Source organism: Petromyzon marinus, chromosome 63, assembly GCF_048934315.1.
Source record: "Petromyzon marinus isolate PM22_M1 ecotype Great Lakes invasive population chromosome 63, UKy_Petmar_22M1.pri1.0, whole genome shotgun sequence".
NCBI lineage: Eukaryota > Metazoa > Chordata > Hyperoartia > Petromyzontiformes > Petromyzontidae > Petromyzon > Petromyzon marinus.
In genome coordinates, this window is record NC_133729.1 from 4,634,814 (window position 1) to 4,651,167 (window position 16,354).

The following is a 16,354-nucleotide window of genomic DNA, read 5'->3' on the forward strand; positions in this document are numbered from 1 at the left end:
CTCCACCCTGGTGCTTCCATGTTCATCACCTTTATGTCATCTCCAAAGGATAGTGTTGTATAGTGTCGGTGTGTATGTGTGTATGTATGAAGGGGGACCGCACAGACTGTAACAACTAAAGGGGCATCTCACTTCTCAGTGTGCCGGGAAAGGTCCTGGCAAGGATTATTCAACATCGCCTTGCCAGGTACGATGAGGAGAGGCTTGCAGAGCCCCAATGCGGTTTCAGGAAAGGGCGGTCCTGCACAGATGCCATATTTTCTGTCCGTCTGCTACAGCAGAGGTGTAGGGAATTCCAACAAGACCTACATCTCTGCTTTATTGACCTGGTCAAGGCCTATGATACCATCAGTAGGCCTGGGCTCTGGGTTGTTCTTCGTGCTTTTGGAGTCCCTGACCCTCTGCTCACGATCATTAAGGACCTTCATGATGGTGAGCGGGCCCGGGTAAAACTACGTGGCCGGGAGTCAGAGCCATTCCCTGTATACCTTGGGGTGCGACAGGGATGTCCTCTGGCTCCCACATTATTTAACATAAATTTTTTTTTACCACGTAGTTCGTGAAGCCTTCAATAACTGCACCGGGGGAATCTCCATTTGGTACAGATATAATGGGAGGCTGATCAATGCCCGGGTGCGGTCAAGGGATGGCTCCCTATTGCTCAACCACGTTATGTATGCCGATGATTTGGTAATAGCTGCTCTTTCAGAGGAGGAGTTGGAGACGCTGCTGCTGAGACTGGAGTGTGCCACTAAGAGATGGGGCCTTACTATCAGCTCCACCAAAACTAAGCACCTGCCTGGGTATTTTGTACAATCGGACACTCCACCCCCACAACTCTCATTTGGTGATGGGGCAGTTGTGGAGAGAGTGGAGAGTTTCCCATACCTGGGCAGTGTGCTTATGACCGGCTCCGGTTTAACAGCAGAGGTCTCACTCCGAATCAGTCGAGCGGCAATATCTTTTCATCGGTTACGTAACGCTGTGTGAAAGCTACCTGGTCTGTCGCTCCGCACTAAGCTTCAGGTCTTCTTGGCCACGGTCATTCCCTCCCTTCTCTACGTTTGCGAAACGTGGACCCCCCTAATGGAATATCTTCGCCGGTTAGAAACATTTAGGCTAGCCTGCCTACGATCCATCCTGGGTTTAACCAGGCTGGATTGTGTGAGGAGCTCACAAATCCTTGAAAGATCTGGGTAAGGTCCCATCAGTGAGCTCCTCCGGCAGGCAAGGCTGCGTTGGCTGGGTCATGTAGCCCGCATGCCCAGCCACCGCATGCCAAAACAGCTTTTGTTCGGCTGGATCGGGGGGGCTAAACGGGCGCGGCACGGGCCAGAGAAGAGATGGAGTGATGTGGTACAGGAGGACGTGGAGCTGAGTGGACTTGCCGATGACTGGTACCAGCGGTGTCAAGATCGGCCTCTGTGGAGGAGGCTCGTGAAGGACGCTACTGGGCAGTTGGAGGCAGTCGCCCTCCAACAACAACGGAGGGCGGAGGAGCAACGCTCACAACAATGAGCAGAGCGCCGGGTGGCTAAAGCACAGCAGGTTGGCACTGTAGGGGGCACAGGTGGTGCATCAGCCAGCCATCTCAGTCATCTTAGTCAGTCGACCCGCGGCACTTGGGTCTGTCCCGTGACCTGCCAGCGGGCGTTCGACACTTCACGTGGCCTCAAGGTGCACATGGCCTGGCCCAAGCGTCGTGGTGACGTTATCGCCATTTAGTGGCGAATGGCGGTTGTTGTTTTCACGTGTCGGTGTGTATACAGTATGTGCGTACACGTGTCAGTGTGTATGTGTGTGTACACGTGTCAGTGTGTATGTGTGTACACGTGTGTGTGTGTATGTGTACACGTGTCGGTGTGTATATGTGTACACGTGTCGGTTGTCCACGTGAAGTTTGGTGCGGTGCATCACCTGGTAGGAGAGCTCCTTTGCACGCCTCTCGTACTTGCGTGCTCCCTTCACCGTCTCGGCGTTCCTCCTCTGTTCTGCCTCCAGCTCGTTCTCCAGCTCTCTCACCTGCGGGGGGAGCACAGGGGTGGAGGAAATAAGGCACAGACTAAATAATGAAAGTATCGGTAATGACATCTGTCCCGCGGCTGGACGAAGTATGCGTGAAACAAGCGAGTGACAGCAGCGGTAGTAACATGGGGTAGCAGCAGTGCCAACTGTAGAACGTTATCATTGAAGGCCTACGAAACAGAAGCGCCGAGGGCCTACACGAACCTTAACCCGGCCCTGGGACAGCCAACATCAGTGTGCTAAGGCTAACAGTACCAAGTGGTATCTCAACCTTTTTCATGGGCTTGGCCTTAAATGAATGGTGCTCGTTAAAGCCTGCAAATGCTACATGATGAATTTTGTTATCTGTCATTCATCTCGGCTAACCCATAACACCTGGGACTGTCCAATTAACCACCTTCCAGCTAGCACAGCAACTTCACGTAGCCTCAATGTGCACCTAGCCTGGCACAGGTAACGTGGTGACATGACGCTCATTGGCAAATTATATATCTAACAACACCACCTTCTTGTGCACTATGCCAGATTTAATTTGTACTCGCTAACAGCACTGACCCCAACCTTACTCCCTTCTCCGTACCCTGGCCTCCAGCTTCTGGAGCTGCTTCTTGCCGCCCTTGAGCGCGATCTGCTCGGCCTCGTCCAGCCGGTGCTGCAGGTCCTTCACCGTCTGCTCCATGTTCTTCTTCATGCGCTCCAGGTGAGCGCTCGTGTCCTGCTCCTTCTTCAGCTCCTCGGCCATCATGGCCGCCTGCCAGGTCACGACACCCCGGTTAGACTCTCGACCGAGGAGGTCGGATTGACGAGCCACTGATGATGGTGGCAATGCGGAGGCCTTCAGCTTGCAATGGATAGATCATGGTTCAAGATAATGATGATAATGGTGATGCTACCAAGAGGCCTTCATCCAGCAGTGGATAGACCATGGCTGATGACGATGATAATGGTAGTGGCATGAAGAATCCTTCATCCACAATTGAGTAGATCATGGTGAATGATGATGTGGGGATTCGCTCATCCAGCAGTGGATGGACCGTGGCTCATGGGGTTTCTCACGTCTGTGATGGCCTTCTTGGCCTTTTCCTCGGCGTTGCGGCACTCCTGCACGGCCTCCTCCACCTCGCTCTGCAGCGACCCCATGTCTCCCTCCAGCTTCTTCTTCTGGTTGATCAGGCTGGTGTTCTGCGGAGCATGATGGAGCAGAGAGGGCCAGGAGGTGGATGTGTGATAGGGAGGGAGAAATATGGGAATGGGAGGAGGGAGCAGGATGGAGGAAGATGAATGAGGGAGCAGGAGGGAGGAAGGAATACAAATTTTGAGCACCTGGATCGTATAATTCACGTGGAATAACTCAAGATGACAACAACGATAAATGGTTGTGATAATGACGACGACTCTGGGCACCGATGACGATGAGGACGCACCTGCGAGTGCAGCAGCTGCACGCGCTCGCTGGCATCGATGAGCTCCTGCTCAGCGAGCTTGCGCGCGCGCTCCGTCTGCTCCAGCGCCGAGCGCAGCTCCTCCACCTCGGCCAGCATGAGCGTGCTGCGCCGCTCAGCCATGGCAGCCTGCTCCTTGTACTCGTCTCCCAGCCGCAGGGCGTCGTCCAGCTGCAGCTGGGCCTCCTGTGTGTGTACAGCGGTGGTGGTGGTAGATGGTCAGAGGTAGAGGCAGATGAGGGACAAAGAGAGCCATGGACAGAGGGGATAGGAACAGAAAGATAAACAAATGACGTAATTATTATTGGTTCTTTCGGTAAAGTCACGTAGAAGGGAAACAATAAAATAATAAAAATATAAAACAATAAAACAATAAATTTTTTATATTTTTATAATATTTTTTTGTAATATTTTTTATTATTTAATTGGTTTATATTTTTATTATTTTATTGTTTCCCTTCTATGTGACTTTACCGAAAGAACCAAGAATATGAATCCCTGCAGTCACGAAAGCTTTAAATAAAAAAAATGACTTAATTATTATTATTTGCAAGGGAGGCATAATTACATGCATGCGCATAGAATAATGACTGAGGAAGGCTACCTCAGTAGATTTATCATGGTTGACAATGATGATGATGACCCCCCCCCTCCCCATTTATTTTCAATGACGATCCATTTTTATTTATGACTTTTATCGTACGATAATTCCATCATGCCAGCTTTAAGACAAATCTTTAGAGCATTTCTGTACTTGGCCGTCCACGAACCTTGAACTGTGCCTGCACGATCTTGAGCTGCTTTTGCGCCTCAGAGGCTGAGCGGTTGGCGTGGCTCAGCTGGATCTCCATCTCGTTGAGGTCGCCCTCCATCTTCTTCTTGATGCGCAGCGCCTCGTTCCTTGAGCGCGTCTCGGCCTCCAGGGCGGTCTGCAGCGTCTCAACGGCTCGCAGGTTGTTCCGTTTGGCCTGCTCCAGCTCCTCATCTTTCTCGGACAGCTTGCGATCGATGTCGGCCTTCATCTGGTTGAGCTCGAGCTGAGCGCGGAGGATCTTGCTCTCCTCGTGCTCCAGGGAGGCCTGCGTTGGGACAGCGATAGTTTCGTTAACGAAATTAGCAACAGAACTATTCATCAAGCAAATTTTGTATTTTTATTTTAGTTCACACAACTGTGATTGAGTGGAGGAAAAGTATCAAGTATGATGATGACTATGACTGCCTGCATAAGAGCAAACCACCTATGATGAGATGATACGAGTCTGCAGTCCACTGAGGAAGACCAAACATTATTGGCTGCATAAACATATTCGAAGTAACTGTTTTTACTTCTTGGCTCACCTAGTAATATTGGGAAGGGGGAGGAAATAGCACACCCCTCACACACCAACATAATCATCTACATTTTTGACTTATTATTCAACTAGGCTAAGAGAAATACCGAATGAAATCCACAGAAGAAAACGTGACTAGAATTCCACAATGTCGTTGACTAGCCTAAGACAATGAATTCAATAAAAAATGCCGACTAAATAATAAATGAGTTGCGGTCAGACGGCAGCAACATTTTATTTTCTCAGTTCAAGCCGACTCGGGGATTGGATCAACGTGCATCAATTCATACTCTGGCATTTTCCTGACACTTTGTCCTTGTCAGTCACGCTGGCAGGACGAACCACTGATTTTGAGTCTCCATCGGGGTGGCTGAATTTCTCACTTATGCTTGATTGCCCCAACGGTCTGTGTAGGCTACATCTTTGTTTTTGTCCCCTGCCCCACGTCACCTCTGCCTCCTCCAGCGCCGCCTGCAGGTCGACCTTCTCCTGCTCCAGCTGCTTGCGCAGCTTCTCCAGCTCGTGCACCGTCTTGGCTCCCTCGCTCATCTGCTCCGTCAGATCGGAGATCTCCTCTGTGCACGCAGAAAATCACACCTCGTTATCGTCATCATGATCGCGTAATCATGAGCCATAATCTATGCTATCGCTCCTCACGTACACCCACTCTCTCGCGCGCACACACTCACTGCTCACCCTGCAGGTTCTTGTTCTCCCTCTTCATGGTCTCCAGGTGGTCGAGGCTCTCCTCGTACGCGTTCTTCAGCTTGAAGAGCTCCGTGCTGAGTGACCGCGCCTCCTTCTGCGCCCCCTCCAGCTCCGCCTGCGACTCCTCGTATTTCTGCTTCCACTCGGCCAGGACCTGCGGAGACGACGACGCCGAGATTGAGCTCACGGAATGGCAAAACCCGCAGGGTGATCGCGTCGAAAGGCGGAAAGGTGCAGCCCTGCAATTGCTTGGGAGGAGAGATGGCAGCAGGCATCGGAGAAAAGGATGATACTGAACCCAGATTCGAGGCTGTACCAAACCAGTGGGCTTAGCTGGTAGAGAGAAAGAGGCACATAGTCATAGGCAGGGGATACATGGAACAGAGGCAGGGAGTTGTTAGCATGGATGGCTGGGGAAGAGAATGAGTGGCCTCTAACAGAGTAGCGCTGGGAGGGCTTTGACCTCGGTTGCTCAACGAGTGCGTGACATAAGCAGAGTGAGATGGCGAAAGGTAAAGGTGCAGCCCAGCAATGGATGGCTCATGCCACTTTTGGTTGAAGGACCTCCACGAGAGAAAGATCTAGACCCCGTCAACAGGACACTCTTCTTCACTGACCAGACATTTTGGGAAGAAGTTTAAGTACTTACACGTTGCCCCACTTTAGGTGTATGTGGGTAAGTGTATAGATACATGTACAGATACATGCAGCGTGCTTGTGTTATCTCTGATCTCTGTGACCCGTGTCTCCCCGTGTGACCCGTGCCTTGTCGAATGTCCTCTGCTTCTTGTCGAGGGCGGCGGCCGCTGCGTTGGCGCGCTCCACGTCCACCATCATGTCCTCGAGCTCGTTCTGCAGACGCTGCTTGGTCTTCTCCAGCGAGGAGCACTTAGCATTGGCGGCCTCCACAGACTCCTCCGCGTCCTGCAGCCTCTGCACCAATTTCTTCCTGCGTGGTCACGGGGATGACATGGAGGAGGTGGGAGAAGTGGAGGAAGATGAGGTGAGAGCAGGAGATGGAGGAGCATGAGGGGGTGGGAGCAGTGGAGGAGGAGATGAAAGTGGAATGAAGGGAAGGATATAGGAGCAGAGGAAGGGGAGGTTGAGGAGGAGGTGTAAGCCGTGGAGGAGGAGGAGGAGGAGGAAGATTGGCTAGTTTGCTCCAACTAAAATCACCCTGAATGCGTCCGATGCCATCAGATTTTGTCAGCTAAGCACATGTGAGCTTGGCTAGCACTTGGATGAGATAATTCCTGGGAAAACCACAAATCTAATACAAGATGCTCTTATATTAACACGACCCATACGGAGAACAAATAAACACATTTCTTCGAATTTTCAATTAATTATATTTTGGCACTTGTTGTGGATGTGTCAATATTGTAAACATCATAACTCGGCCAATGGTGTCGAATGTGTAACATCCCCAACAACTGGTGACAATTGGTGAACAGTCGTAGCGAGTCCAAAATGCTTTGGATGTTTAACAAGCGAGAATGAGAAGCACTGTAGGTTATGCTACTTAGACTCTTCTTTGTACATTGGGGGTATTTTGGATATATGACAAAATTATGTGGGTCTGCCTTAGAGCACCATATCATGTGAAACCAGCGTTTTGAACTTAATAAATTGTGAACGTATTTGGAGAGCTCTAAACTACCTCTCAACATTTTTTTTACCAGAGGGACACCCAACCCTACTGGCCCAAGAGATGGCCATGGCTCATGTGGAGTGGGCATTACATCTGAGAGCCAAACCCTAACCCCTGATATTGTAAACCTGAATACATTCACAAACCAAAGCCACAACTCGCTACTTAGAAGCCACCTCACCCAATATTGTCCACCGTAAAGAATAAAGAGCCGGTCAGACTTGTACCCACTCAAAGAACATTTAGGATAAAAATAAATATCCCTAACTGGGTCCAAACAATGCAACCCAAACTCACTAGACGCCCAGAAATCTAAAAACATTAGTTTCCGGGTGTATGTATGTGTATGTTTTGAACTCCTTCAGCACCGTACATAGCTGATCCGTGCTAATCGGGTGGCAGGCGAACACGTGACAAGGGGGCCCGGTGCTCCCCTCCCAAGCTGTTTCTAACTTATGGTTGAGGATAGGGGAATGGAGTGTGGCGGTGGCCGCCTCTGTGTGTGTGTGTCTGTGAGTGCATCCTCTCATCCACCATGTGTCCGGGCCCATGTGTCTACCTGTATGCGCGTCGCAAGTGTGCGCGGTGCTCGGACCCACTACTTGCTCGTCTTATCTTTAACTTTTGATTCCAAAATAAAACGAGCGAGGAGCACGCCCGTGCGCCACTTCCCAGCGGGAGTCGTGCCACGTCAAACGCCAAGAGGTCCACCATCTCGCCCCCGAGGGCAACGCTCTCACCCACAAACCACAATGCTGAAAACTCTCCTGGTTAATCACTCTTCTACCGCTACTACCATGGTTACTGTTCCCATGAACTTCACTTATTGCCTCCTCTGCCCATGTTGAGGACCACTCCGGTTTGTCTCATCCATACGTTTTTAAACCACCACACTGCAGATTGAAAGACTTTGCTTACTGCTTCTGTCCTCACACTGCTCAGCTTAGGATTCCATCCATCTATTGTCTCAAATTCTTATAACTTATCCAAATTCAAGAAACCTAACTTTAATTTATTACATCTTCATCTGTTGTCGGCTGCTTTGTATTTTGGACCTTTGTGGTTGTGCTCAGCAGTCGTGATAAAAAAAATCACCCTGAGTTGATTACCACGGCCTTAACAATTCTTATTGAGAGGCTACTGATTGCATGAAGACAATGGAAGGGATGGTGGTGGTGGCGGGGTGGTGGTGGTGATGGTGGTGGTGGTGATGGTGGTAGTGGTGGTGATGGTGGTGATGGTGGTGGTGATGGTGGTGGTGGTGATGGTGGTGGTGGTGGTGATGGTGGTGGTGGTGATGGTGGTGGTGGTGATGATGGTGGTGGTGGTGATGGTGGTGGTGATGGCGGTGATGGTGGTGGTGATGGTGGTGGTGGTGATGGTGGTGGTGGTGATGGTGGTGATGGTGGTGGTGATGGTGGTGATGGTGGTGGTGATGGTGGTGATGGTGGTGGTGGTGATGGTGGTGGTGATGGTGGTGGTGGTGGTGGTGATGATGGTGGTGGTGGTGATGGTGGTGGTGATGGTGGTGATGGTGGTGGTGGTGGTGATGGTGGTAGTGGTGATGGTGGTAGTGGTGATGGTGATGGTGGTAGTGGTGGTGATGGTGGTGGTGGTGATAGTGGTGGTGGTGATGGTGGTGGTGGTGATGGTGGTGGTGGTGATGGTGGTGGTGGTGAGCGTCGTCCGTACTTGGCCTCCTCCAGCTCCTCGGTCCTCTGGATGGCGTCCGTCTCGTACTTGGTCCTCCACTGCGCCACCTCGGCGTTGGCGCGAGACAGTGCTCGCTGGAGCTCCGCCTTGGCCTCCTGCTCCTCCTCGTACTGCTCGCGCAGCAGGTCGCAGTCGTGCCGCGCTGCCTGCACCGCGTGCGCCAGCGCGCTCTTCGCCTGTGGGGGGCGGGGGGGGGCGGGGGTGTGGGGGAGGTGCCCCAGGTCAGTCGTGCAGTGGGGGGCATGTGGTGGTCGCGGTGGAGGTCAATTCCTCAATTTCACTATTGTTGTTTTTGCTCTTAGTTCTATTTGTTTATTTTCGCCTTTATTTTCATTTACTTCATTGTAGGGGTTTGATTATCTTCTTTTGTCATTATGGTGATGCAGATCATGCTTGCAAATAGCACTCATTCCGGTCTATTGATGTCTCACCTACTATAACAAATACACACAAACTTGGTGCCTAGTGAGAATTTGTTCTTCGGAAAAACAGCGTATTGGGTGTTTTATGCGTAAAAAATAGTCCATTACATATGCCAATTACATTTAACAAGACCGAGACTGCGTTGGCTTTCATGCACAAGCACGTAACGATGGCCCTTTGTTCTGTTATGAAGAAGGGTCATTACCCAAAACGTTACGTATTATAATATTTTTTCCTCTTTAGGGCAGTGTTATTGACTAATGTGAGTTTTTTTATTAACATTTAGCACGGCTGAAACCCAGATTGAACCCAAGTTCTCAGCAGTGCTGGCTCGGCGCTCTGGCCTCAGAGCCACCGGGCCAACACCAGTCGGACGGGTCGAGTGTTCATTCAAGCTTCATCTTCTCTGTTATCTTACCTTGAGCTCCTCATCCAGCTGTCGTCGCAGCTCCTCCACCTGCTGAGTGAACGACTGCTTCCCGCGCGTCAGCTGCGTGATGAGCGCCTGCTTCTCCTCCATCTGCCGTGACAGCTCGCCTGCACGGGGTGAGGGAGGTGCGCAAATTGTTCATTATTTTTAATGTGCCTTTGTTGTACCCTTTGTTGTATTAATGCGCCTGTATCCATCCATCGTCATTATTATTGTTGCTATAGCGATGACCATTGTTACAACACACGGCCGTAGTGTGTGAGCGGGTGCCAGGTGGGTTATTAGATGGCAGGATCATGAGCGTTGGTGGCTGCTTGGGGAGGCCATCATCCAGCAGTGGATTGACCATAGCCGATGACGCTGATGATGTGGCGTGTGTGTGCCGGAAGGAGCACCGTTCTCGGTTTGCAGTTTGGCTTTCTGCGCCGTGAGGTCGTTGAGTGCTCGCAGGTTCTCCTCCGATGACACCTTGAGCTCGTTGAGCTGATCCTCATAGCTGCGGCACATCTTCTCCAGGTTCGACTGGCATCCGCGACGTGGGAGAAAATCGACGAGGTTAGTGACGGCAACATTGATAATGTCAAAAATCATCATAGTTATCAATATGATAATCATCATCAACAACTACATGAGTAGCAGTGATAGCTGGTTGTATGTCAAAAGCCTGAGCACCACAAGTGGACATGTACAGTGAGGGAAAAAAGTATTTGATTCCCTGCTGATTTTGTACGTTTTCCCACTGACAAAGAAATGATCAGTCTATAAATTTAATGGTAGGTTTATTTGAACAGTGAGAGACAGAATAACAACAAAAAAATCTAGAAAAACGCATGTCAAAAATGTTATAAATTGATTTGTATTTTTACGAGGGAAATAAGTATTTGACCCCTCTGCAAAACATGACTTAGTACTTGGTGGCAAAACCCTTGTTGGCAATCACAGAGGTCAGACGTTTCTTGTAGCTGGCCACCAGGTTTGCACACATCTCAGGAGGGATTTTGTCCCACGCCTCTTTGCAGATCTTCTCCAAGTCATTAAGGTTTCGAGGCTGACGTTTGGCAACTCGAACCTTCAGCTCCCTCCACAGATTTTCTATGGGATTAAGGTCTGGAGACTGGCTAGGCCGCTCCAGGACCTTCATGTGCTTCCTCTTGCGCCACTCCTTTGTTGCCTTGGCCGTGTGTTTGGGGTCATTGTCATGCTGGAATACCCATCCACGACCCATTTTCAATGCCCTGGCTGAGGGAAGGAGGTTCTCACCCAAGATTTGACGTTACATGGCCCCGTCCATCATCCCTTTGATGCGGTGAACTTGTCCTGTCCCCTTAGCAGAAAAACACCCCCAAAGCATAACGTTTCCACCTCCCTGTTTGACGGTGGGGATGGTGTTCTTGGGGTCATAGGCTGCATTCCTCCTCCTCCAAACACGACGAGTTGAGTTGATGCCAAAGAGCTCCATTTTGGTCTCATCTGACCACAACACTTTCACCCAGTTGTCCTCTGAATCATTCAGATGTTCATTGGCAAACTTCAGACGGGCATGTACGTACCAATGCAACACGATTCCAGGAATCAACGGACTCTTGAGACTCAATGAGAGACATCCTGGACTCGATGACACAAAAATCCAGAACTCAATGAGAAACGGGTCCTGAATTCAACGAACCACAAGTCATCAACTCGAGGGACTCACGAGGCACAAGCACTGAACTCAATCGTTTCTGAGAGATCTCTCTGCTATGGAATAAGGCCCGTTGCCTGAGACGTCGCCTGCTGTATTATTGTTCCTCTTCAGGGGACAGTGTTATTGACGAAGGTGCTGAGTTGTTTATTTGTGCTGGGAAAACTAGGACAAGTGTCATTAACGTCTATGGGCCCCGGGCCGCATCCGACGCCTCCCGCCACTCGCTCACCTTGGTCTTGACGACGGACTCCATGTTGGAGACGATGTCGTCCAGCTCCATCTTGAGCTCGCTCTTCTCCTTCTCCAGCTTCTGCTTGACACGCTGGAGGTTGTCCAGCTGCTCGCCCAGCTCGGCCACGCTGTCCGCGTGCTTCTTACGCAGCGCCGACGCCGTGGCCTCGTGCTGCAGCGTCGACTCCTCCAGGTCGCGACGCAGCTTCTGGAACTCGGCCTCCCGCTTCTTGTTGAACTCGATCTGCGTTGCGGGGGGAGATAGTAGGGGTGTCGCGGTGGCGAGATGTTAACTACCTTGTTAGATATACAGGGTGTCGTGGGTTCGATCCCGACCCTGATGCCTGTATATTTGGAGTTTACATGTTATCTCTGTAGCCGTGTGGATTTTTTTCTGGGTCCTCCAATTTTTTCCCCTCCATATTTAGTAACATGCATTTAGAGTATTTGGCTGCTATAAATTTCCACATGAAACGCCACATCCTTGAGCTATAATCTGGGGCCAGGTTGCTTCTCTAAAAAATAGCTAAATAGCTCAGTGGGCCTTACCGGGTATAACAAAAACATGTAAAAATGTATTTAAAACACAAGAGAGTGCCCTGGCAGACTAAATACACGGTCGCGGGTTCACAGAATTCCATGCAACAGATAAGCATAGAGATGCACAACACACACACAGCGTCTCCTATTGTTTTTATCATCATGGTTGCTAAGCACAGGCCTTAAACTCCAAGTGGACAGGAACAAAAGTCCAACTTAAATGTTGTGTGCCTCGTCAGTATAGCCAGGCTTCCTTGCACCAATGCTGAACTGCCAGATTTTATAGGCAAGGACCCTCTCTTTAAGATATTCTTTTGAGTTATGTACTCAATGAGCTACAAACAACTTCCCTCGTCGATATACTTTCTGTTTTATAGGTAATAAATTACTTCTAAGTTAGTGTTTATATTTGATTTAATATGTATTCTATCATCACTATACTTTAACTCCCTTTTACAAAGTTTTCTCTGTATATATTTACCTTATACACAACTTTAGTCTATCTCACTGTTCTATTCTATATTGGATTTATAAAGCGCCTTTCGTTAAGGCGCTTGGCAATGCTTACTGACTACAGTACAAAATGGAAAAATAAGGGAAGGATGGTCGGGGGTAGTACGGCTGTCAGTAATCGGCTTTAGAAAAGGAATGAGATATGGAGGCAGGGGAAGGAGCCAATTGTGCAGGGTGGTTGAAGGAGGAATAGGTGAATGTAGGCTCTTCCTTTCACTAACTCACTGCTGCAGTAGCTCTCTACCTCTTTATACCTCTCTTGACTCACAGTACGTCCATAGCTTACATTTTAATTCTAGACCAGCGGTCTGTTGAGGAGCTGCCCCGCTGAGTGTTAGGTGGGCGTGTGTCAGATCATTTCAATATCTGATTGGAAGTGAATGTCCGCCATGTTGCTAGCTCTTATTGAATGGCGACCATTCAATAAGAGCTAGCGCCACGAGGGCAGAGTGCTCTGCACATTGAACGCACCCCAGTTGTCCCTAATGGCTGCTCCCACTTCCATTAAAATACTTAATTTCTAACATTAAAAAAATACTCATTCTAATTGAACTACTTGTATTCTCGTTCTTGTTTCTCTTAAATGTTCCTGCACACTGTTAGCTTAAGACTACGTTGTCAATTCAACCCGCAACAACACACACGATGTATGCTGCTCATAAACATTTCCTAAAAGAAAGGTTTTATGGTGTAACTCCAATTACGCATTTAAACGTGCTAACAGCACTTGCTCCAACTGTCTGTGCAAACTACACGGGTGACCTTTGTCTCTCTCTGTGTGTGGTGGGGGGGGTGGGGGTCACCTGCGCCGCCGTGGCTCCTCCGGCCTCCTCCAGCCTCTCGCTGATCTCCTCCAGCTCGCGCGCCACGTCCGCTCGCTGCTTCTCCACCTTGGCGCGCGCCGCTCGCTCAGCCTCGAGCTCCTCCTCCAGCTCCTCAATACGCGCCTGAGGAGGGGCGAGATCATCATCAGCATCTTCACCATCAGCAGCATTGACGTGGCTGCGATCATGATTGTCGTATGCAGCAGAAACAAAATCAGCGGCAACGTCATTTTCATGATCATTGCCGTGATCATCATCGTCATAATCAGCAGAAGAAACAGCAACGTTGTCCTCTGAATTTGTATTTGAATTATGATCATCCTGATCATCGTCATTAACATAACCATTGCTGTGATCATTGTCACGATTATCAGCATCATTGGCATTATAATCAGGGTCGTTGTTAGCAGCATCATCATCATTACAACAACAATGATCTTTTAACACTTCCACCATTATCTTTAATCGACCATTATGTCTGGAGAGTGTTATCATGTTTTCCCTCATGGGTGGTGAGCTTTCTCTGGGTTCTCTAGTTTACTTCCACATGAAGGCAAAACACTCATTAATGTAATCAGCCAAACATCCCAATGTTGCAGGACCCTCCTGAAAGTGAGTCTTGAGGCTCATTGATGTGTACATCACCTGCAGTTCCTTGATCTTCTTCTGGAGCTGAGCAGCCAGTGCCTGTTCATCCTCAATTCGGCTGTTCAGAGTGTTCATCTCAAACTCCCTCCTGCACACCCGCACGCACACACACACGCATGTATAAACACATGCACACACACACACACTCACCTCACCCATGTGTACAAACACAAACGTGCATACACATACGCAAGCGCTCACATATAAACAAACGTGCGCAGACGTTAGCGCACGCATAAGCACACATAATTGCCATCAAACCTAGGACCACCTAACCATGTGTCAACCAATCACAGGTCATGAATGATGACGATAATGACAATGGTGATGAGCACCCTACTTCTTGGACTTCTCCTCCAGCTGCTGCTTGTCGTTCTCCAGGTCCATGATGGTCTCCTGGGTCAGCTTGAGGTCTCCCTCCAGCTTCCTCTTGGCGCGCTCCAGATCCATGCGCACCTTCTTCTCCTGCTCCAGTGAGCCCTCCAGCTGTGGAACGTACGTGCAGACACATGCGTGATTACAGCAATAACCATAGACTCTGGGGTCTCAATGAAACTGGTCTGATGGTGGGAGATTTAAAAAAAAAAATTACCATGGTTGATGAGCAAAGGTCCAAATTGTGAAGTGGCCGGCAACAAACATCACTATTAAAATTATAATGGATAAGGTGACACACTTGTTGAATTGAGTAAGCTTATCAGAGCTTGAGAAATAAACGATTAGCAGGAAGCAGAAAGAGAAGCGTTGTGATCTGCAGTGTGGTGGTGGTTGAACACAGTATGGATCTGATGAAACAGTCTGGTAGATATACACCCCATGGTTGGTGGAGGAATCAATGAGGGAATTCCATGGGAAAATTGACCGTGGTCGTAGCAGAAATAAAAAAAAAATACTGCAGCAAATCGCCGAGTGCTGGACCATCCATCAACCTCCAAGTTTGATGTTGAATTCTTTCAATTGCAGTGATGTAGGACATAGGGGTTCCACCACTGGTACGACAACAGAATTCAAACTTCTGCCGAATTTCTGTCTTGTGCAGTCGTAATAGTTCAGTGCTAAAGAAGGATTTGGCATAAAAAATAAAACCAAGATTGGTGGACCTGGTGGGTCAGTGTGACTGGTCGGCACTTTGGGCAACTCGAGGACCATACTGGTGGACCACTCACGTCGTCCACTTGCTGCTCCAGCTTGGCCTTGCTCTTGGTGAGCGAGTTGACCTTGTCCTCCTCAGCCTGCAGGTCGTCCAACGTTTGCTGGTGAGCCTCCTGGAGGGCCTTCTTCTCCTTGGTCAGCTTCGCGATGATGTCATCCAGAGCGGCCATCTCCTCCGTCAGATTCTTCACCTGTGGTCGGAAGAGTGGGTGTGTGTGAGCGGGTGGGTGAGCAGGTCGTGGGTGAGAAGGCGCGCTCGAGTGGAGGGCGTGGAGACATTAATGGAGTCAGATTTGTACAGGGCCCCATAGTGTATATGGATTGCTCTTGCCAAAAACATGCGGTGACCCAGTATCATTGATTTAGCAAATTATCTTTTTGAGAAAAAAATATTTTTACTGGGGATATAAATTCGAATGTAAGAAATATAAAATGTAAAAGTGCAGCTCTGCAAATTCTTGATAATATTTTCTGACCCGCCCCTACTGGACAGCTTCATAGCTCTTCGGATTCCTCCGGTCTAAATAAAGATTGTGATTCTGAATACCACTGCTGGCAGAAATAACTCCACTTGAAGAGATGTCCAGAGAGCCCTTAGAGATGTCTTGGCAGAGTTTGGGGGTACCCACAATTTACCCAACCACATGTGACCTTACCCATCAACTACCTGTGGTGTGTACTCTAGGCAGGGGGATTTAAGGAACTTGCCCATTGCTACACCAGAATCGAACCGGTGACCTCCGTATTCCAAGTCCAATGTGCTAACCATTACACCACAAGTCTGTAGCTTTTAACTGGTGGGTACAAACGTATGCTGGATATTTGTTTCCCAAAAGAGGAAATAAATATACGTAGGGGAACCAATGTCGTTCACACAATGACTTGGCGTGTTTTCATTGATCAATCGTACATCAGTCGTGCTTTATTTATTTAAATATTTTACTTGGATAATTGTCTCAAATGGAACATCCCATTTTTAAGGGTCTTCAGGGTGTCGAGTGACACATACATAGCAAACTTGTAATGTAAACAAAATTGT

General features: G+C 49.1%; 1 protein-coding gene across 2 annotated transcripts in view; it reads right to left on the reverse strand.

Moving 5' to 3' along the window:
- LOC116956012 (myosin-7) overlaps nt 1-16,354 on the reverse strand; it is a 36,510-nt gene that overhangs the window by 2,200 nt on the left and 17,956 nt on the right. For both annotated transcript variants that reach the window (XM_032977398.2, XM_032977399.2), the window contains 16 exons: nt 15,330-15,506; nt 14,504-14,649; nt 14,161-14,251; nt 13,495-13,638; nt 11,637-11,882; nt 10,119-10,245; nt 9,712-9,830; nt 8,850-9,046; nt 6,272-6,455; nt 5,495-5,660; nt 5,249-5,373; nt 4,238-4,546; nt 3,450-3,653; nt 3,082-3,207; nt 2,606-2,776; nt 1,918-2,022 (listed from right to left, as the gene is read on the reverse strand). In XM_032977398.2, coding sequence (XP_032833289.1) covers nt 1,918-2,022; nt 2,606-2,776; nt 3,082-3,207; nt 3,450-3,653; nt 4,238-4,546; nt 5,249-5,373; nt 5,495-5,660; nt 6,272-6,455; nt 8,850-9,046; nt 9,712-9,830; nt 10,119-10,245; nt 11,637-11,882; nt 13,495-13,638; nt 14,161-14,251; nt 14,504-14,649; nt 15,330-15,506 — 2,637 coding nt within the window. The remainder of the gene's footprint in view (nt 1-1,917; nt 2,023-2,605; nt 2,777-3,081; nt 3,208-3,449; nt 3,654-4,237; nt 4,547-5,248; nt 5,374-5,494; nt 5,661-6,271; nt 6,456-8,849; nt 9,047-9,711; nt 9,831-10,118; nt 10,246-11,636; nt 11,883-13,494; nt 13,639-14,160; nt 14,252-14,503; nt 14,650-15,329; nt 15,507-16,354) is intronic.